Raw genomic sequence first — 24,193 nt, 5'->3', positions numbered from 1 at the left:
TATTACCTTGCTCATCTCATAGCCACTGTAGTTGTTTACTTGCTAGGTTCTGTCCACCTCTTTGCAACCCCATCTACTGCAGCACACCAGGATTCCCTGTCCTTCACTATCTCCCAGAGTCTGCTCAGACTCATGTCCATCGCATTAGTGACGCCATCCAACCATCTCATCCTCTGTTGCCCGCTTCTCCTCCTGCCCTCAATCTTTCCCAGCATCAGGGTCTTTTCTAATGAGTTGGCTCTTCACATCAGGTGGCCAAAGTGTTGGAGCTTCAGCTTCAGCATCAGTCCTTCCAATGAATATTCAGGGTTGATTTCCTTTAGGATTGACTGGTTTGATCTCTTTGCTGTCAAAGGGACTCTCAAGAGTCTTCTCTGGCACCACAATTCAAAAGCATCAGTTCTTCAGTGCTTAGGCTTCTTTATAGTCCAACTCTCACATCTGTACATGACTACTGAAAAAACCATAGCTTTGACTATATGGACCTTTGTTAGTAAAGTGATGTCTCTACTTTTTAATACGCTGTCTACGTTTGTCTACTAGCTTCCCTGGTGGCTCAGACGGTAAAGCATCTGCCTGCAATGTGGGAGACCCGGGTTCGATCGCTGGGTTGGGAAGAAGATCCCCTGGAGAAGGAAATGGCAACCCACTCCAGTACTCTTGCCTGGAAAATCCCATGGACATGGGAGCCTGGTAGGTTATGGTCCATGGGGTCGCAAACAGTTGGATACAACTGAGCGATTTCACTTCACTTCACTTCACATTTGTCATAACTACTGTAAGCAGTAGATAATTACTAAAATAAATATTATACTACAGATGAATTCCCCCAAATATTGAAATGCCTTTAAGAGCAAGGACTTTTTGTCGATTTCAGGATGCCCTAGAGCTCAGGCCAGTGCCTGGCACATAGTAGACACCGACTACGTGTTTATAAAATGAATGAATACAAGAACAATTTAAAATATTCAACCATCTGGGGAAGGAATGCAAATCATTTAGTAAGTTCCAGAGGCTGAGATACACCAAAAGTTGCTTTTCCTTCCCATAGAGAAAAGATATTCACAGTGTGAGGATGAAATCTCATGTTCTTTTGCTTCTAGCAAGAAGATATACACAATTAAAAACACTTAGACACAGCTTCTTGGATGTCTGAATACAGACTTGCCCAGGAGTCATTTGGAATGTGCTTTTATGGCCATTTTAAATCATCCTCCAAAGGCTTAGTCAAAGGGCAGGAAGGTTAGCATCAGAATATTAACTTAGTTCTCTTTATATATTCCTGGGATCAGCGTCTCCATTTTTTGGCTTTAATGTTTCCATTCTCTATACTCATTGATCGAAGTTGCCCCAAAGCTGCTGACATCAAGCCCTGTGCCATGGGAGAGAAAGCTCTATGTGCCATACATAAAGTCACTGACATCCATCCTAAGAGTCTTCAACAACAGACAGCTTTGTGCCATGGGGAAAAAGAAGTGTACATCATTAGAGAATTCTAACCAAACCACTATAATTACCGATGGCTTTTAGCACTCAAACCAGCTGCCTTTATTTGGACACTGTAGGTTCCTCAAATGCATCTACAGAAAATACATGAAATTAAAAAATGAAAAAAATAATGGTCCCTTAGGATGGATGCATAAGGACCTGGAGGAAGCTGGGCAAATAGCTTCTGTCCTCCCTGCTATTTGGGATTTCATTTCCTTCCCTCTCACCCACAGCTGCCACGGACTCCTTCCCCTAAGATCTTCTAGCCCTGCCATTATCTCTCCTATTCCCTAGTCCAAAATCCAGGGCAGAGACTTCGGGTGAGGTGCGGGTAGAAGAGGAGTAGAGGGAAAAACAAAATGGAAGATAAATCCTGTCTTTCCATTCTCTCTATGTCTACAGCACTTCTAATCAGCAGAATTTTCAAAACAGTTCCATATAATCTCTTGCTTAAAACTCTAGTTCTACTTCTCACCTCAGATCCATTCATTCATGCAGGCATTCACTATTTCTTCTTCTTCATTCATTCAGAACACCTACCGTGTGGCAGCACTTGCTAGACAAAGGGGAAGACAATAGTGAGCAAAAACAAGCAGATCCAGTCCCTGAACTCAAAGAGCTCTCAGCATTGAGAGGAAGAGAAACATTAAGCACATAATTATCCAAAAACATGAGTAAAATTGTACCCCAGGCAAGTGCTATAAAGGAGCAGTATGTCGCTCTGAAAGCCTATAACTAGGGGAACTACCTTAGGGAGCTGAGTGAAGGCTTCCCTTAGGAAGGCAGTGCTGAGCTGAGCTCTGAAAGAATAGAATGGCTTACCAAGTAAAGAGAATAACATGTGCAAAGGCCCTGGGGCAGGTAAGAGCAGGACCCAGGGAGCCTGCAAGAAAAGCCGTAAAGGATGTGATCAAGTAGGGTAAGTTGCTCCCAAGAACTGAGGCAAAGAAAGTATAAAATTGTCAATGTATGGCTCAGTGGTAATGTTAGTGGTGCCTGATCAAACGCACCAGGTTGCAAGAGTGCCCAGAGGTTGAGGAAACAGAGGTAGTGACCAAGACCCTTATAATTCCAAGTGTGGTCCTGGAACCAGCAGCATCAGAAATGCAGAATCTCAACTTCTGCCCCCAGACCTACTAAACCAGGACCTGCATTTAAACAAGATCCCTACATGATTCATAAGGACATAAAAGTTTGAAAAGAATTGGTCTGGACTACTATTTAAGAAAGTGTAGTGATGGTGGGTAAGAGATAGGATAAAGCCCAGAGAAGGTGGAGAGACTGGAAATCGAAGAGAAGGATGATCCCAAGAGTAGGAGGCCGTGGAGAGAGGAAGGGATGAGAGAACTGATTCATTTGGGAAAAGAGGTGGGACTTTTCCTTTGCTGATAAAAATTGGAAAACGGAATGGAAGAGGAAGTGAGAGACCAAAGGCAAACAACTGAGAAAACACTATGCTATCTGACCCAGTTCTCTCTAATAAAAATGGTGGCAGAATCAATCACTGAAGAGGAGAAAGAAACATTTTAAGCCAAATAATACTGCATACTTCAGAAACTCCCTTTCTTAACTCATAGGGCTCTAGTTTAAATATTTACTTTTGACTAATATTTATTTGCATTTTTTCCCCTGTAACTCCTTTAAATTAGAATGCAACAATGGAGACTTCCTGGCGGTCCAGTGGCTAGGACTCCATGCTCCAGATGCAGGGGGTCTGGGTTCGATCCCTGATCAGGGAAATAGATGCCATATATAGTGCAACTAAGAGTCTGCATGCCACAACTAAAGATCCCACATGACTCAACCAAGACCTAGCACACCCAACTAAATAAATATTTTTAAAAGAATGCAACAATGCATTAAAAATATTAAATTACTGAATAACCATTTATAATAAAACCTGGATTTCTGCCAAGTAACTTGATGAGCCATGAACTAGTAAAAGGCCAACATTATATATCTTGCTGATACTATTAAATCAAATATCATGGCTGCAAAAATGTATAACAACTTGAAAAAAGTGTAATCTTTACCTTCAGTTTTTATGTCTGCAAAGTTTGCTAAATCAATAAAATGATCTGAAAAGTTCATCTCACAGTCAGATATATCAGTCAGTGATTTACTTCATTGGTTTTCTGATGCCCATTTATCATGAGGTTAAAGCATCTTAGAATGAACAGTGGAAATCAAAAATTTGACGTGCTTGCCTTTTATAAAAACTAAATATTTGACTTACAAGATACAAACAAATAAACCACTATGGCCTGTCATGTATTTCCAGTTTCTAATTTATTCAACCTCTGCTCAATATTGATCCTGACAAGCAAAGTAACTGAAAAGATAAATTTATTCACTCCACAGTTTAGTCAGGAACAAGCCCAAAATTATAGATTTTCCCAGGCAGATGATGACAGGCAGTCACGGGGATGACAAATGGCTGTCTTTAGATTTAGTCAGGACAGCTGGGCTAGACGTTTCCAATAAAGATTGGCGCATGCTGGTCAAATACAGGTTCATCAGTGGCCATCATTAATTGCAGCAAGAGCACTGCCAGTGCAGCAGGCTCCTATCCTTGAGCTTAGACACCAACCCTGCATGGGAAATAAAGTCAGCTCCTTAGTATTTTGCAGCACTCTTCTAAGTGATAGCATGACATGATCATTTATCATACAGAGACTGTCCAGAGAAGTGTCTGCTCCCTTTAGCAACTTACTGAAGGGCACAAAAGTGAAAGCATGTTATGAAAGACAGGAAGGCAATGCACAACCAGAGCGTATCCAAAGGGTAATCATATTTCAACACAGGATTAGTTTAGTCTTAAATAAACATGCACTGGGAGGAGGAGTATGCTGAGGGTCATTTATCAAGTGATGAACAATTAACAAAAACATACAGGACTCTTTATCCATATAAATTTTAAAGTTTTCTTATTGTTATTATAATGGGCATCATATTTAACACAGTACAAAGATGCAATGCATAGTTCCATCCTTCCAGAGGTTTTTAAACTAAGAGAAATATAATGAAATTCTCACAGAAAATAATTATGGCTGTATCAAAAGGTGTGGAACAAATGCTGGGAAGAGGACATAACCCATGACCCAGGACTGAAGGATGAAGTTAGAACTTTCGAAAAGAACTTTCTTTTAAGGCATCAGTTACTTGTCAGTGGATCAGAACCTGACTCTCTCTTAACGTCACTTTTTCTCTGTGTTGATCAAAATTAAGAGAGAATTAGCTCAGGGGTGCCAGGGCAGACAAAGAGGCAGAGAAATAACACATGTATTCCCTATCTGCTCTGCCTCACGCACTTTACATGCCACAGCAACTAATCCTCTAATTACCCTCACTTTATAAACGAGGTCACAGACTTGCCTAAGGTCAAATAGTAAGAAGCAATGTCAGAAAGTTTAGGATTGCTTGTACAACTGCTTATACAATTCCTTGTATTTTTCACATAACTTATTTATTTAAATCCATAAGAGTCTAGCACAGAAATGAACCCATAACTCAATACATACCTGATGAATAATGAAGTAAGCAGAACTAGAAATACTACTTTATATGGGAAGACATTGGTCTCTGAAAGATTGAAGTGCTCTGCAGTGGGTTCTGAAAACCCAGCTGTGCTTCTAATTATTCCCCCAAAGACAGCATTTCTTCATGTAGACACAGGCACCTATCTGGATGTTCCATTTTTGTTACCTTCTCTTACAGCTTTGGGAGGATATTTAATATGTAGAAGGGACCTGCTACCAAAGCTTCACGGTAAATATATATTCTAAAGTCTAAAGAATAAATATAGCCTTATTATATGAGATTTTTTCCAAAAATGGAAAAATGAACTATCTAAGCAACAGTAAACATGGATCAAACAAAGAATAAGGTGGAAAATACAAATAGTAGAATAGATACACAGTGCTAAATAGTATCAAGCTTTGAAGGTGAGGAAATGCTATGGGGAATAAAAATTCCAGCCAATGCATTAACAATTACTTTCAGCTTAGAAATTAAGAATATGTATGTATAATTTGTATTTCCTAATTTTTCTCATATAACCTATGATAAGTTTGGTCTTGGCCTGAAGAAAACAGAAGAATCATAGGTGTTTGCCTGCTGCTATCCTCTGGAACTTTTATTAACTTTGTAATTCTCATACTCATATTCTAATGAAAAGCAATCCTCTTGGATATACACAATATCATATGTATACAGCAGTGCTCAGAAAAGCAAAAGCTCTCCACAGAATTAGTTATAATAATTATAATATTTAATAATAATTAATATTAGTTATAATAATAAATAAATTAGTATTTATTATTATTGTCAGCAAAACATTTGCTTTAAAATCATGGTTTTGCCCTATTGAAGGTAAGTTTTCCCTTTTTTTGCCTATGGCCACTGAATTATTAAAAATCAATCATGGGCTACAGAGTAGAAAGAGGGGAGAAAGCAAGGAAAGGAATGACAGAAAGACAAGACATTGGAGAAAGACAGTAACACTGGATTGACAAAAACAGGGAGAGAGAGGAGGTGATGAGGGCAAACAGAAAGCTTGTTCTTAAAGGTGACTAATCTGTTTTTCTCACATTTATTTGGATTTTCAACCATAGAACAATTTAATCATCCCTTTAAATATCAATAAGCTGATTTTCTTACAAGCTATTAAAACATGAAAATGTTTATGATGCACATAAAACAAAACTGTACACACAGTATGACTGACAATTGAAAAATAAATCCCTATGCTCAAAAAAGAAGACTAGAAGGATACATAACACATTCAAAGTGATCTTTGGGACTTCCCTGGTGGTTCAGCAGTTGGGCATCTGCCTGCCAATGCAGGGGACACCAGTTTGATCCCTGGTCTTGGAAGATTCCAAATGCCACAGGGCAACTAAGCCGGTGTACCACAACTACTGAAACTATGCTCTAGAGCTGGTGATGCGCAACTACTGAGCCCATATGCCACAACTACTGAAGCCTGTGTGCCCCAGAGCCTGTGCTCCACAAGAGATGCCACCACAATGAGAAACCTGCCACCGCAACTAGAGAGTAGCCCCTCTTCACAGCAACTAGCGAAAGTCTGCACTCAGCAACAAAGACCCAGTGCAGCCAAAAACAAATATTTTTTAAGTGATCTTTGGGTAATAAACACACATGGGATTTTTTTCTCCATTTTCTCCCTTTGATACATTTTTTATAGGTTTTAAAAGGAAAAGCAACTATATTACTTGCAATGTCAATGGACTGCTTACTTACCACTCCATAATGGCCTTAATCTGTAAACTTCCATAAATTCTGCTAAGAACAAGGCATCTTCTGTGGCATGGATAGCCAGAAAGGCAAAGTGTTTTCTGAGATATAGGTTGGGTTCATTTAAGCTAGTGTGACAGAGTACAATTCTGTGGTCCCCAACTCAGGACCTTACTTTTTGCCTCATCTTTAGCCCTTTCTATTATTACTACAGACTATTTTCATCAAAAACAGATGTATTGTACATCATCTAAGTACCTGGCACTGAGCTAGAACTCCATGGAAAACAGTAATTACCTTTAAAAACAGTTAACTGACATGAAAACAATATTGAAAAGTATGAAATACCTGTGTCTTGCTTTTTTCTTCTCTAACTATAGGATTTGGAGTTTTTATTGAACAAGTTGATGAAGCTGTGGAAAATGGATCTAAATAGAAATCCTGTTTGTCTCAAACCAAAATACAGAGATAGACTGATACTGGTGTCCAAATCACTGGGTACATGTTTCTATTATATTAGTATAATTTTTCTAGAGAAAGAGACTTGGTTAACTCTTTAGTTAATGTATCAGCAAGCCTTCAAAAATATTAATATAACATCTGGACCTACAAAAATGGTCAACTTTAAATTTGATATTTTAATAAGAACAAAAGTTAAAATTGAGGAATAAAACATGAAAAAATATCTTCTGTTCAGAAATAATTAAGATATCAAACACTTTCTTTAAAAGAGAAAATATGGCTGTTACCAACAAAAAATATTTAGTCATAAATGTGTACAACTTGCTGACCTTTTGCCAAATTTTCATTGGCACAAATCCTCTGAAGATCCCACGAGACTCTTGGTTCTATAGGTAAAACTGATCAAAGTTTTCATTGCTTGACATTTGCCAAATGGCACCTTAAGAACATATAGGAGTTCCTTTCATTTGAAATGGGAGCAAAGTAAGGAGTCCCTTTATGAAAGAAAAGTGAAAGTGAAGTCACTCAGTCATGTCCAGCACCACTCCTCTGTCCATGCCAGCTGAAGGATAAGCACTGCCCTCTCACAGAGGAGATTGTGGGAGAGTTTCTATGACATGCTGTGCGTGCATGCATGCATGCCAAGTCACTTCAGTCATGTCCAACTCTTTGCAACCCCATGAAATGTAGCCCACCAGGCTCCTCTGACCATGGAATTCTCCAGGCAAAGAATACTGGAGGGGGTTTCCATGCCCTTCTCCAGAGTATCTTCTTGACCCAGGGATCAAACCCACGTCTCTTACATCTCCTGTATTTGCAGGCGGGTTCTTTACAGTATTCTCAGGATTCCCTTGTGGCTCAGCTGGTAAAGAATCCACCTGCAACGCGGGAGACCTGGGTTTGATCCATGGGTTGGGAAGATCCCCTGGAGAAGGGAAAGGCTCCCCACTCCAATATTCTGGCCTGGAGAATTCCAGGGACTACACAGTCCATGGGGTTGCACTGGACTCGACTGAGCGACTTGCACTTTCGCTTTCTTTACCACTAGTGCCACCTGACATGCTGTACTTGGGTATCAGTTCAGTCAGTTCAGTTCAGTCGCTCAGTCGTGTCCAACTCTTTGTGACCCCATAAAAACTAACATATGGCAAAACCATTTCAAAGCTCACAGCTGTAGTAAACCTTGGTTAATCACGCTAGAACAGTGGTTCTCTTGAGGGAAGGAGGGGTTGACAGGAGGTGTATCAAAATATCCAAGATGATTTTTCAAAACACATCCTGCCTACCCTTTACCCCATCAGCCAAGAGTAGGAAACAGAATACACAGGAAGAATGATCATGTATATTAGATATGTTTTTAAAGTAAATTACTTGTATATTTATATTTAGAAGACGATCATTCATTAAAAATTTTCTTTAAAGAAAGACATGATAAAATGTTCACAATATAATATTAAAAAGTAAGATGTTAATACTATATAGAGAGTTCCATTTCTATATAATATACATATATACACATGGTACATACCTAGAAAACAAACCAATGCTAAGAAATATACTAAAGTATTATCAGTGGTTTTCAGTGATTATCTCTGGTTGTGAAATACAGGCAATGTTTTGCTTTTTTCCATTTCTTTGAATTTTCCAAATATCATACATACAGCATACAAAAATTATTTGTGTAACTGAATATGCTCAATTTTCAAAACTTTTTAAAAGGAACAAAACGTTAAAATAGCTGAAATCTCAATTCATAGAATAAAGAAGCCAGCTATGTGTATTATTCCTATTATTTCCTATATCATAATGTACGTACTTTAAAATACCATGTTACATATATAAAACTTCTTATTGACATTAACATAAAATATACTTTTCTTTTTCTATGAATAACTGTAAAATTATTAAATATTTAATTTTTGTTAAGTATGACATTTTTGTTTTGTAAAATAACAATGTAACTTATGCTTCAAGAAGGGCAACCAGACAGCTAATTGTTTATAGTGATTCTCTGTTAGTCATGGAAAGGAGAGATATGGATAGTAATTATGGAATCATTTTATGTTTTTGCCATCACATTTCAGTTGTTTATAAAAAGCACATATTCTTTTTGAAATCAGAAAAAATAAAAATAAAAGCTCAACAGAAGTTGTACAAATACAAGAAGTTGTATAAATAAGGTATTTTAAAAATAAATTTATTTCAGTCTAGAGTGTAACTTAAGTTCATGTGCCCTAAACCAGCAGTGTATATATATTGTATATGTATTATAATATCTATGTATTATATAGTAATATTTATGTTGTACTGATAGATAGCATTTATAACATGTATATATTACATTTTAAACATATGTATTGTTTTTCTCTAGAATTCCTTGATGGAAAAGAAATTAAAAACATGGAAAGACAATTCCTAATGAATTGGAAAGCATCCAAAGATGCCAAGAAAACCAGCAAGAAAAAGAACAGTAAGAACGAGGATACACATAACTCATGCAACAGTAAGTAGGCTGTCATTCATTAGTTGGTCACTCCTACCAGCAAAAGGAATATTATACTCAACAACAACAAAAAAAAGCCAAAAATTAGGAGAGTTTGTTTAATTTTTTTAATGGGCTTTTTTTCTTAACTTGATTACAATTTCTAGAAAAATTTTCCTAAAATATTTATATATGAAAATGGTAGCTACTATCCAAAAAAAGCTATGTTTAGTTCATAGAGTTATAATTATGTTGGCTATATAAACAGAGAGCCATGAGGGTGGGGAAAATGTATAATTTTATATCTGGCAAAAGTGCATGGGGACTTGCCTGGTGGTCCAGTGGATAAGACTCCACGCTGGCAATACAGGGGGCCAAGATTCCATCCCTGGTCAGGGAACTAAGATCTCATGTATTGCAACTAAGCCCACACATGGCAACTAGAGAAGCCTGCGTGCCACAACTACTGAGCCCATGCCGCAAGGAACAGTCCATATGGTTGATGCAATAAAGACCCCGTGCAGTCAAATTTTTAAGTGCATGATACTACTTATCTAAATGGCGAAATAACAATCAGCTATATAACTTGTGAAACTGAAGTCACAGGTATATTCATTTAGTAACAGCACAAAAATCACATTTTTCATCAGGATAAAAAATAAAGATGTATCACAATCATATATGTGGCCTATACTTGGTAGCCCGTCCTCTTTCTTAAGTACATACCCTATCATTTGAATAATTGATTATAATATGCCTAAGGTGGTGTTACAAGGATATGGCAACCTTCCGAGTATAGCCTAACTAATGAAACTGGGAAAGACTAGAGATCTCTTCAAGAGATTTAGAGACACCAAGGGAACCTTTCGTGCAAAGATGGGCTCGATAAAGGACAGAAATGGTATGGACCTAACAGAAGCAGAAGGTAGTAAGAAGTGGCAAGAATACACAGAAGAACTATACAAAAAAGATCTTCACGACCCAGATAATCACAATGGTGTGATCACTCACCTAGAACCAGACATCCTGGAATGTGAAGTCAAGTGGGCCTTAGAAAGCATCCTACGAACAAAGCTAGTGGAGGTGATGGAATTCCAGAGGAGCTATTTCAAATCCTGAAAGATGATGCTGTGAAAGTGCTGCACTCAATATGCCAGCAAATTTGGAAAACTCAGCAGTGGCCACAGGACTGGAAAAGGTCAGTTTTCATTCCAATCCCAAAGAAAGGCAATGTCAAAGAATGCTCAAACTACCACACATTTGCACTCATCTCACACGCTAGTAAAGTAATACTCAAAATTCTCCAAGCCAGGCTTCAGCAATACGTGAACCATGAACTTCCAGATGTTCAAGCTGGTTTTAGGAAAGGCAGAGGAACCAGAGATCCAATTGCCAACATCTGCTGGATCATCAAAAAAGCAAGAGAGTTCGAGAAAAACATCTATTTCTGCTTTATTGACTATGCCAAAGCTTTTGACTGTGTGGATCACAATAAACTGTGGAAAATTCTAAAAAGAGATGGGAATACCAGACCACCTGACCTGCCTCTTGAGAAACCTATATGCAGGTCAGGAAGCAACAGTTAGAACTGGACATGAAACAACAGACTGGTTCCAAATAGGAAAAGGAGTACATCAAGGCTGTATATTGTCACCCTGCTTATTTAACTTATATGCAGAGTACATCGTGAGAAATGCGAGGCTGGAAGAAGTACAAGCTGGAATCAAGATTTCCGGGAGAAATATCAATAACCTCAGATATGCAGATGACACCACCCTTATGGCAGAAAGTGAAGCAGAACTAAAAAGCCTCTTGATGAAAGTGAAAGAGGAGAGTGAAAAAGTTGGCTTAAGAAAATGAACATCTTCAGAAAATGAAGATCATGGCATCTGGTCCCATCACTTCATGGGAAATAGATGGGGAAACAGTGGAAACAGCGTCAGACTTTATTTTCTGGGGCTCCAAAATCACTGCAGATGGTGACTGCAGCCATGAAATTAAAAGATGCTTACTCCTTGGAAGAAAAGTTATGAGAAACCTAGATAGCATATTCAAAAGCAGAGACATTACTTTGCTGACTAAGGTCCATCTAGTCAAGGCTATGGTTTTTCCAACAGACATGTATGGATGTGAGAGTTGGACTGTGAAGAAGGCTGAGTGCCGAAGAATTGATGCTTTTGAACTGTGTTGTTGGAGAAGACTCTTGAGAGTCCCTTGGACTGCAAGGAGATCCAACCAGTCCATTCTGAAGGAGATCAACCCTGGGATTTCTTTGGAAGGAATGATGCTGAAGCTGAAACTCCAGTACTTTGGCCACCTCATGCAAAGAGTTGACTCATTGGAAAAGACTCTGATGCTGGGAGGGATTGGGGGCAGGAGGAGAAGGGGGCGACAGAGGATGAGATGGCTGGATGGCATATCACTGACTCGATGGACATGAGTCTGAGTGAACTCTGGGAGTTGGTGATAGACAGGGAGGCCTGGCATGCTGCGATTCATGGGGTCACAAAGAGTCGCACACAACTGAGCAACTGAACTGAATGAAACTAACTGTAGCTAAGTGTAATGTGTAATAATCATCTTTATCATATTGGGGAGTATCCTAGAATTCACTCTTCACCAATTCTGTAGTCAACAACATTGGAATGAGCCACTTCTTCCGTTCCATGTTTGTTTTCTAGTTCCACAGTTAACAGGGGATGGAGACATGAGAAGAAGTGAGACCAGGTGAACAGGGAAAGAGAAACTACAACAGTGTAGTGTGGCTTTATGCATAGACAGCATATCCTAGGAGCTCTATCACTCTAGGACAAGGAGGTTGAGGTGAAGAGAAGGAGGTGGAAAGCTCTGATGATTTTGCCATATTGTATCCACTGTATATGAACTGTTACTTTTATCTCACATGAATGAAGATACTGTATTGGCAATATGAATTTCTCAAGATTTGAAACTTATAAAATGGACAAGAGGCATTTCCCCCTCTCTGCTTATACGTGGTTGGCTGTGAAGGGCAAAACTAGACTTAGGGTAAGGATTTACTGTTTTCAGTATTACCTCAAAGATGCCAAAGTACAACCAAAGCAATGTTGAGAAAGATCAATAAAACTGGAGGGATCATGCTCCCTATTTGCAAGCTACAGTTGAACCCTGAGCAATGAGGAGGTTAGGGGCACTGACCCTCCCAATCTCGAAGATCTGCATGTAATTTTACAGTCAGCCCTCCATATCTTTGGTTCCACATCTGAGGATTCAACCAATCTCAGATCATGTAATACTGTAGTATATACTATAGAAAAAAATTCATGTAAAAGTGGACCCAAGGAGTTCACATTTGTGTCATTCAAGGGTCAGCTGTATACTACAAAGCTACAGTAATCAAGGAGATCAAACCAGTCAATCCTAAAGGAAATCAGTCCTGAATATTCACTGACTCATTGGGGAAGACCTAATGCTGGGAAAGATTGAAGGCAAGAGGAGAAGAGGACAGCAAAGGATAAGATGGTTGGATGGCATCACTGACTCAGTGGACATGAGTTTGAGCACACTCTGAGAGATTGTGAAGGACAGGGAAGCCTGGTATGCTGCAGTCCATGGAGTCACAAAGACTTGAACATGACTTGGTGACTCAACAACAACAGTAATCAAAACAGTATGGTACTGGCACAAAAATAAGACACATAGATCAACAGAACAGAATAGAGAGACCAGAAATACTCACGACTATACAGCCAATTTGGAGAAGGCAGTGGCACCCCACTCCAATACTCTTGCCTGGAAAATCCCATGGACAGAGGAGCCTGGTGGGCTGCAACTTCACTTTCACTTTTCATTTTCATACACTGGAGAAGGAAATGGCAACCCATTCCAGTGTTCTTGCCTGGAAAATCCCAGGGATGGTGGGAGCCTGGTGGGCTGCCGTCTATGGGGTCGCACAGAGTCGGACACGACTGAAGCGACTTAGCAGCAGCAGCATACAGCCAATTAATTTACAACAAAGAAGGCAAGAATATGCAGTGGGGAAAAGACAGCCTCTTCATTAAATGGTGTGAGGAAAACTAGATAGATACATGCGAAAGAATCAAACTGGACCGGTTTCTCATACCATGCACAAAAAATACACTCCAAATGGATTAAGGTTTACTCCATGTAAGAGCTGACACCACAAAACTCCTAGAAGAAAATATAGGCAATGAATATTTTTTTGAATCTGTCTCCTCAGTTAAGGGAAACAGAAACAAACAACTGGGATTACTCCAAACTCAAAAGCTTTTACAAAGTGAAGGAGACTACCAACCTGGTGAAAAGACAGCCTAGTGAATGAGAGAAGAAATCTACAAACGACAGGATGTATAAGGGGTTAATATCCAAAATACATAAAGAACTCACACAACTTAGTATCAGAAAAACAAATAACCGAATGAAACAATGAGCAGAGGACCTAAATAGACATTTTTCCCAAAGACATACAGACAGTCAACAGACAAATAAAAAGATGCTCAGTATCACTAATTATCAGAGAAATGCAAATCAAAACCACAATGAGATATCACCTTACACCTGTCAGAATTGCAGTTATCAAAAAGGCAAATTACAAGTGTTAAAAGGGAACCCTGGTGCACTGTTGGTAGGACTGTAAATTGGTGCAACCACCATGGTAAACAGTATGGAGGTGCCTCAAAAAATTAAAAATAGAATGGATCATGTGATCATGTGATCCAGTAACTTCACTACTGGGTATGGAAGAATGGATGAAGAAGATGCGATATATACAATGGAATATTACTCCCATTAACAATATGAAAAGTATCTTACCACTTGTGACAACATAGGTGGATATAGAGGGTAATATGCCAAGTAAAATAAGTCAAAAAGAGAAAGGCCAACACTGAATTATCTCATATGTGGAATCTAAAAAACAAGGCAATGAAAACAGACTCAAACAGAAGAGTGGTTGCCAGGAGGAGTGCGATGAACAGGTGAAGGGGATTAAAAGGTAAACCTCCAGTTATAAAATGAATAAGCCACAGGGACAGAACACACAGCGCAAAGAATATGCTCAACAATATTACAATAACTTTGGATGAGGACATATGGTTGCTAGGCTTATTTGTTGTTGTTGTTCAGTTACTAAGTTGTATCCAACTCTTTGTGACCCCATGAACTGCAGCACACCAGGCTTCCCTGCCCTTCACTATCTCCCAGAGTTTGCTCAAACTCATATCCATTGAGTCGGTGATGCCATCCAACCATCTCATCCTCTGTTGCCCCCTGCTCCTCCTGCCCTCTATTCCTCAGCAACAAGGTCTTTCCCAATGAGTCAGCTCTTCCCATCAGGCAGCCAGAGTACTGGAGCTTCCAGGCATATGGTGGTCATCATTTTACAATGATACAAATGTCAAATAACTATGTAACACTCCTGAAGCTAACAAGATATTATGCATCAACTACATTTCAATAAATAAATAAATAATTTCAGGCACACATTTTTTGATTGCACTTTACTGCACTTCCCTGATACTACATTTTACACAAATAGAAGGTTTGTGGCAACCCTTTGTTGAGCAAGTTAATTGATTCCATTTTCCCAACAGCATTTCCAACAGACATATTTCCAAAGAAAACCTACAAATGGCCAATGGGTATATTTTTTAAATGTTCAATGTCACTAATTAACCAGGAAAGGCAAATCAAAACCACAATGAGATATTTCCTCATACCTGTCAGAAAAACTATTATCATATGACAAAACAACAACAAATGTAGGTGAGGATGTGGATAAAAGTGGAACCCTTGCATGCTGTCAGTGGGAATGCAAAATGGTGCAACCAACATGAAAAAAAGTATGGCAGTGCCTCAAGATTTATAAATAGAATGACCATATGATCCAGCAACCCCACTTCTGAGTATTTATCCAAAAGAACTGAAATCAGGATCTTGAAGAGATGTTAACACTCCTATGTTCATTGCAGTACTATTCATAATAGCCACGATGTAGAGACCTAAATGTCCACTAACAAATGAATGGATAAAGAAAATAAGGTATATACAAACAATTGAATACTATTCAGCCTAAAAAAAAAAGAAATTCTGTAATATGAAACAATGTGGATGAACCTTGAGGGTATTATGCTAAATGAATTAAGCCAGTTCCAGAAAGACAAATACTCCATAATTCCATGTATATGAGGTATCCAAAATAGTCTATTTCATAAAATCAAAGAGTAGAATGGGGGCTTCCCAGGGCTGTGGGTGGGAGGGTAATGGGGAGTTACTAATCAATGGATCTAAAGTTTCAGTCAAGCAAAATGAATAAGCTCTAGAGATACGATGTGCAAAGTTGTGCATGCATGCTAAGTCGCTTCAGTCATGTCTGACTCTTTGCAACCCTATGGACCATAGCCCACCAGGCTCCTCTGTCCAAGGCATACTCCAGGCAAAAATAGTGGAGTGGGTTGCCATCCCCTTCTCCAGGGGATCCTCCCAACCCAGAGATCAAACCCATGTCTCTTATGTATACTGTACTGGCAAGCAGTTCTTTACCACTAGCACCACCTGGGAAGGCCACAAAGTTGTACCTAGAGTCAACAATAATGTACATTTAAAACAGTAACAGGGTAGATTCCATGTTAAGTGTTCTTACCACAATTTTTTTTTGAAAAGCCATATGGAATGCTACAAAGTACAGAAGCGTCATTTCATACCTTATTGTAGTTGCTATCATGATAACCATTAATAATTTAAAATGGAAAGCACTCCAGTCTAGGAAGCCAAAAAGGGGCAAGGGAAGAAAAGAGAACCAATATTTATCGTGCCAATCATTTCAGATATTTATATGCATTACTGCTTTAATCATTTTACCTTGTGGGAAAAATTATATCCATTTTGCAGCTGAGAAAGCTGAGTTTTAGAAGGATGAGATAACTTGTCTAAGGTCACAAAGATAGCAGAAAGTGAAAATAAAAATGTTAGTTGGTCAGTCATGTCCAACTCTTTGCAATCCCATGGACTGTAGCCTGCCAGGCTCCTCTCCAGGCAAGAATACTGGAGTAGGTTGTCATGCCCTTCTCCAGGGCAGTCTTCCCAACCCAGAAACTGAACCTAGGTCTCCCCAATTGCAGACAGATTCTTTACCATCTGAGACACCAGGGAAGCCCAGTAATTAATCAAAGTTATCTGACTTTATCAAAGAGCTTTGGTTTCTAGTGATTACTCTATTGATGACTGGTGGACAACTCATGCTTGGACATAAGGACAATAATGTCTGCCCTACTTAGAAATTCACTTTGGTTTGGCAGGAATTTAGAAAAATCTGCAAATGTATAGATACATGATACGTAAACATAATTTTTGCAAATACAAAAAAATTAGGGAGAAAATGAGACTATATTATGAAAGAACATTGAAATTTTCTAAGTATTCAAATAGATTATATTATTTACTCTATTGAAAAATAGACTGTAAGGTCAATTAAATTAAATTCAAACTGAAAGCTGACGACCTGCAATAGATATTATCTGAGTTTGCCTCAGGCGAGTGCTAAGTCCGACTCTTTGTGAACGTGGACTATAGCCTGCCAGGTTCCTCAGTCCGTAGGCTTCTCCAGGCAAGAATACTAGAGTGGGTTGCCATGCCCTTCTCCAGGGGATCTTCCTGACCCAGAGATTATACACTGAACATCTTGTGGCTCCTGTGCTACAGGTGAATTCTTTACTGCTGAGCCACCAGCGAAGCCCTTTCCTCAGGAGTACTTAGTTATTTTCTCTTGGCCATTTGTAGATATCCTTCTTTCTTGTCACCTACATGCTTCTGAGAACCCTTTGCAAACAAATGTTACAGTTCCTGAGCCTCCCAGGCTTACAACCGGTGACATCCCTAGACACATGCACATAATACACAGTAACTATTCACCTGGCCAATAGCTTGCACTATGGTCTTTATGTAAAGTCTCTCTGTTATTGCTGCTCAGGAGAAATGGAAAGTGTGAATTAAAGTCTAGAATCTATATTGTGCTTTTTAAAATCTACAGTATACCTTCAGGACTTTAGAAGAGTTAATATGAACCATTTAAAGATACCTCTGCACAACCAAATACATTGTAAGTGAAGAGGAATTCTTAGGAAGATGGTCATTTTTAAATTTCCTGACCTTTGACATATTTTTGGTAGCCCTGTAAATTTGGAGCTCTATAATAATAAAATTACAGGGATTATGTCTTTAAACTTCAAGGATCTTACAATAAAAAATCTTGTCCTAAATACAGTCTCAAAATCAGAAGTAGTCAAACACTTTAACGAAGTTCAAAATATCTTAATAACTTTCAGCATTTACTTTTGTAGTGTTTTGATGGAAATATTCATTTATTCATTTAATAAACACTTGCTGAGCACTGTGGATATGCCCAAGACTATGCTAAGCTCCGAGAATTAGAGTTGATTAAGGCAGTTTCTACTTAAAAGAAAAATCATTGCTAGAAAGGGACGAGGATCTATAAACAGGGAAATGATGTTAAGTGTGGAAATAAGGTATGAACAGATTACAAAAACCGTAATTGACTAATCTACTCCCTAAAGGTTAAACACACTGAAAAAATAAACATATAATAGCAAAACACAAGGGTAGTTAATATTAATTAATGTTGGTGTACCCATTTTGTCTATGAGAGTTGACCATGAACTTTCCTATATGGGTTCTCATGTATGAAAATCTGTCATATTTTTATCTTGGACATTAACTTTTTATTGGTTTTGCTATGAAACTATTTAGTCATATTTAATTCCATTTCTCAAAATATAGATAGTCTAATGCTGTTCTATGTCATGTTTACAATTTAGTTATCAGTTTCAAAGCAGAATGCTTTTAACTCTTTGTACGCTACAGGTAACTTTGAAACAATGCATCACATAGTTCCCGTTTATTACCCACAGGTGGGTAAGCCAAAATTAGTCTTTTTCTCTGATATACAGAGATTTCTTGCAAATGGAAATGCATCTCCAGAAAGCTCCCAAGAAGATAACTCTAAAATTATTGAAGACATGGGGTAGGTTCTTTCAAATACTTCTGTGTGATTTATGTTTTGGCGGGAAGGATGGGACACTCTCACTGTCAACAACACAGAGGAAGAAAGGTCCTCCATCCATCGTCTAGTTCTCTGTTCTCAATCCTTCTTGACAAAGCATGAAAAAAAAAAAAAAAAAGTTCACTGTTCACCTGCCAAAACAGTTATTAAGTTGCAGTGGTTCAGGAAGAGCTGGGAGTCACAGACAAGATACGTCAACTGGAATAAGGCAGGTGACTCAGGCAAGTCCCAAAAGCAGCAGGTAAAGATGTCTGAATGAGCAGGGATAACAGCAAAGGAGCCTGAGGCTGAGACGGTAATGATGGCCCATTGGTGAGTAGAGGGCATCTGGTGGTGGAAAGGAAGAGGAAGCCACAGCACGACAGGGACAGGCTAGTTTCACCACTTCTCCAACCCAAACGTTCTTAATTTGGGGTCCCTGAAGGATGCATTAAAAGTTTCATTAGATTCTCAAAGAGATATATGATTTAAAAAATAGTTTCAGAATCACTATTCTAACCTCGCGTGCGTGCTAAGTCCCTTCAGTCATGTTTGACACTTTTCGACAACATGGACTTCAGCCCTCCAGGCTCCTCTGTCCATGAGATTCTCCAGGCAAGAATACTGGAGTGGCTTGCTAAGCCCTCCAGGGAATCTTCCTGACCCAGGGATTAAATCCGCACTTCTTAAGCACTCCTGTATTGGCAGGCAGGTTTTTTACCACTAATTTTAAACTCTGAATATACACATGGGCTTCCCAGGTGGCATATACGTAATTTACTTCATTACGAATCAGCTCTAAGTCTCCTGATGAGAAGAAAATTGCTTTTTTTTTTCCCCAGTTTTATGAACGATGTTATTGCTTTAATGTAAAGATAAATCATACCAGGAAACAACTTCCTTTATCATAAAACTAATAGGCACTTGCTATATGCCAGAACAGTACTCAGTATAATAAAAACTCAAATGAGATATTCCTGACCTCAAAGATTTGCAACAAGCTAATGTGAGAGTCAAATGTGATACCAACTATATATTGTGATAAATGTTATGGGCTTTATACACCAGATCATCATACATCCTATAAATTATTCATTCAACTTTTTTCATTTAAATCAATACAGTGATTGCACTATGATCTTCCCAGTCATATCACAGTAGTTCAGTTAGTTCAGTTCAGTCGCCCAGTTGTGTGCGACTCTTTGCGACCCCATGAATGGCAGCACGCCAGGCCTCCCTGTCCATCACCAACTCCCAGAGTTCGCTCAAATTCATGTCCATCAACTCGGTGATGCCATCCAGCCATCTTAACCTCTGTCGTCCCCTTATCCTCCTGCCCACAATCCCTCCCAGCATCAGAGTCTTTTCCAGTGAGTCAACTCTTCACATGAGGTGGCCAAAGTATTGGAGTTTCAGCTTTAGCATCAGTCCTTCCAAAGAACACCCAGGACTGATCTCCTTTAGGATGGACTGGTTGGATCTCCTTGCAGTCCAAGACTCTCAAGAGTCTTCTCCAACACCACAGTTCAAAAGCATCAATTCTTTGGCACTCAGCCTTCTTCACAGTTCAACTCTCACATCCATACATGACCAATGGAAAATCCATAGCCTTGACTAGACAGACCTTTGTCGGCAAAGTAATATCTCTGCTTTTCAATATGCTGTCTAGGTTGGTCATAACTTTCCTTGTAAGGAGTAAGCTTCTTTTAATTTCATGACTGCAATCACCATCTGCAGTGATTTTGAGCCCCCAAAATAAAGTCTGACACTGTTTCCACTGTTTGTCCATCTATCTACCATGAAGTGATGGGACTAGATGCCATGATCTTAGTTTTCTGAATGTTGAGCTTTAAGCCAACTTTTTCACTCTCCTCTTTCACTTTCATCAAGAAGCCCTTTAGTTCCTCTTCACTTTCTGCCATAAGGGTGGTGTCATCTGCATATCTGAGGTTATTGATATTTCTCCCGGCAATCTTGATTCCAGCTTGTACTTCTTCCAGCCTAGCGTTTCTCATGATGTACTCTGCATAGAAGTTAAATAAGCAAGTTGACAATATACAGCCTTGGCGTACTACTTTTCCTTTTCCTGGAACCAGTCGGTTGTTCCACATCCAGTTCTAACTGTTGCTTCCTGACCTGCATACAGATTTCTCAAGAGGTAGGTCAGGTGGTCTGGTATTCCCATCTCTTTCAGAATTTTCCACAGTTTATTGTGATCCACACAGTCAAAGGCTTTGGCATAGTCAATAAAGCAGAAATAGATGTTTTTCTGGAACTCTCTTGCTTTTTCGATGATCCAGTAGATGTTGGCAATTTGATCTCTGGTTCCTCTGCCTTTTCTAAAACCAGCTTGAACATCTGGAAGTTCACGATTCACGTATTGCTGAAAGCCTGGCTTGCAGAATTTTGATCATTACTTTACTAGCGTGAGAGATGAGTGCAATTGTGCGGTAGTTTGAGCATTCTTTGGCATTGTCTCTCTTTGGGATTGGAATGAAAACTGACCTTTTCCAGTCCTGTGGCCACTGCTGAGTTTTCCAAATTTGCTGGCATATTGAGTGCAGCACTTTCACAGCATCATCTTTCAGGATTTGAAATAGCTCAACTGGAATTCCATCACCTCCACTAGCTTTGTTCGTAGTGATGCTTTCTAAGGCCCACTTGACTTCACATTCCAGGATGTCTGGCTCTAGGTGAGTGATCAAACCATTGTGATTATCTGGGTCGTGAAGATCTTTTTTGTACAGTTTTGTGTATTCTTGCCACCTCTTCTTAATATCTTCTGCTTCTGTTAGGTCCATACCATTTCTGTCCTTTATTGTGCCCATCTTTGCATGAAATGTTCCCTTGGTATCTCTAATTTTCTTGAAGTGATCTCTAGTCTTTCCCATTCTGTTGTTTTCCTCTATTTCTTTGCACTGATCCCTGAGAAAGGCTTTCTTATCTCACCTTGCTATTCTTTGGAACTCTGCATTCAGATGCTTGTATCTTTCCTTTTCTCCTTTGCTTTTCACTTCTCTTCTTTTCACAGATATTTGTAAGGCCTCCCCAGACAGCCATTTTGCTTTATTTCATTTCTTTTCCATGGAGATGGTCTTGATCCCTGTCTCCTGTACAATATCACAAACCTCCGTCCATAGTTCATCAGGCACTCTATCAGATCTAGTTCCTTAAATCTATTTCTCACTTCCATTGTATAATCATAAGGGATTTGATTTAGGTCATACCTGAATGGTCTAGTGGTTTTCCCTACTTTCTTCAATTTAAGTCTGAATTTGGCAATAAGGAGTTCATGATCTGAGCCACAGTCAGCTCCCAGTCTTGTTTTTGCTGATTGTATAGAGCTTCTCCATCTTTGGCTGCAAAAAATATAATCAGTCTGATTTCAATGTTAACCATCTGGTGATGTCCACGTGTAGAGTCTTCTCTTGTGTTGTTGGAAGAGAGTGTTTGCTATGACCAGCACATTCTCTTGGCAAAACTCTATTAGCCTTTGCCCTGCTTCACTCCGTATTCCAAGACCAAATTTGCCTGTTACCCCAGGTGTTTCTTGACGTCCTACTTTTGCATTCCAGTCCCCTATAATGAAAATGACATCTTTTTTGGGTGTTAGTTCTAAAAGGTCTTGTGGGTCTTCATAGCACCATTCAACTTCAGCTTCTTCAGCATTACTGGTTGGGACACAGGTTTGAATCACCGTGATATTGAATGGTTTGCCTTGGAAACGAATAGAGATCATTCTGTCGTTTTTGAGATTGCATCCAAGTACTGCATTTCAGACTCTTTTGTTGACCATGGTGGCTACTCCATTTCTTCTAAGGGATTCCTGTCCACAGTAGTAGATATAATGGTCATCTGAGTTAAATTCACCCATTCCAGTCCATTTTAGTTCTCTGATTCCTAGAATGTCGACGTTCACTCTTGCCATCTCCTGTTTGACCACCTCCAATTTGCCTTGATTCATGGACCTGACATTCCAGGTTCCTATGCAATATTGCTCTTACAGCATCGGACCTTGCTTCTATCACCAGTCACATCCACAATGGGGTATTGCTTTTACTTTAGCTCCATCCCTTCATTCTTTCTGGAGTTATTTCTCCACTGATCTCCAGTAGCATATTGGGCACCTACCGACCTGGGGAGCTCCTCTTTCAGTATCCTATCATTTTGCCTTTTCATACTGTTCATGGGGTTCTCAAGGCAAGAATACTGAAGTGGTTTGCCATTCCCTTCTCCAGAGGACCACATTCTGTCAGACCTCTCTACCATGACCCTCCCGTCTTGGGTGCCCCCACACGGCATGGCTTAGTTTCACTGAGTTAGACAAGGCTGTGGTCCGTGTGATCAGACTGACTAGTTTTCTGTGATTATGGTTTCAGTGTGTCTGCCCTCATGTTAACAGTGGAGTGAAGCAAGGTCTCGCTTTGCTTTGTATTTGTTTTTTATTTTTAGTCCATTGTTGAAAGGTTTTTATAGTGCATAGAATGTATAATTGTTGTTGTTTAGTCATTAAGTTGTATCCCACTCTTTGGGACTCTATGGACTGTAGCCTGCCAGCCTCCTCTGTCTATGGGATTTCCCAGGCAAGAATACTGGAGTGGGTTGCCATTTCCTTCTCCAGGGGATCTTCCCAACCCAAGGATCGAACCCGTGTCTCCAGTATTGGCAGGCTGATTCTCTACCACTAAGCCACCAGGAAAGCCCCATATCATAGTAGTCACTAAGTTATAATAAATGGCATTAGCAAATTTCATTAAGAAAGTAATCAGAGCCAGTAGATGTACTTTGGAATAGATTTCCTTTTTCCAGAACTGCTTGATGAGGGTCACATGGGTTTGTCATGAGACCCTCTCTGAAGGGTCCAATCAAGGGATAGTGACTCAGCATTCCTTAATGGAGCCCACCTGAAGAAGACCAATGACCAACAGTGCTGCTACTCTCATTCCCTGTCGAGAGAGGCCTGAGAGGGAGAGAGTCCTATAAGTCTGGAAAATGCTTTATCTGGGGAGAGGAGATAGGATAAGTAAGGAGTCCTAGTTTGGATCTTGCTTCCTCTCCATTCGCACACACACAAAACAGAAGCTGTGTGTGAATTTGCCATACCTGATTATGTCCACTGCCATCAAAACCGTAGCAACTTTGTTCATAGCACCCCAAAAGTTTCTTAAAGATTCACATAACTCATTGTCAATTCCACAACAGTGTTCTTTGCATTTTGTTTCTTTGCCAAGCATTTTGAAAGGTCCTCCTAGGGTATCATCAAGGTGGAAAAGAAAACAATAAAAATGGACACAGCCTCAGAAAACAATATTGGTAAATCTGTACGTTGCCACACATACTGTTAGATCAGTTGTGAGCTGTGGCACGTACTACATATTCTGCCGCCCCAAACAAAGCTCTGGTCACTAGGACTGCACTGACAAATCCTAGTTCCTAACTAGGAACGCTAA

General features: G+C 39.4%; 1 protein-coding gene across 2 annotated transcripts in view; it reads left to right on the top strand.

Annotated features, from left to right (window-relative positions):
- PPP1R42 (protein phosphatase 1 regulatory subunit 42) overlaps positions 1-24,193 on the top strand; it is a 45,566-nt gene that overhangs the window by 16,128 nt on the left and 5,245 nt on the right. The window contains exons 6-8 of one of the 2 annotated variants that reach the window (XM_012183801.5): positions 7,125-7,242; positions 9,578-9,709; positions 18,566-18,725. In XM_012183801.5, the coding sequence (XP_012039191.1) occupies positions 7,125-7,242; positions 9,578-9,709; positions 18,566-18,725 (410 nt within the window). The remainder of the gene's footprint in view (positions 1-7,124; positions 7,243-9,577; positions 9,710-18,565; positions 18,726-24,193) is intronic. The other variant, XM_042254276.2, reaches the window with a different exon arrangement.

This window comes from Ovis aries, chromosome 9 (assembly GCF_016772045.2).
Source record: "Ovis aries strain OAR_USU_Benz2616 breed Rambouillet chromosome 9, ARS-UI_Ramb_v3.0, whole genome shotgun sequence".
Lineage (NCBI taxonomy): Eukaryota > Metazoa > Chordata > Mammalia > Artiodactyla > Bovidae > Ovis > Ovis aries.
Note: the sequence above shows the minus strand (reverse complement) of the source record. Positions and strands in the feature narration are given on the sequence as shown.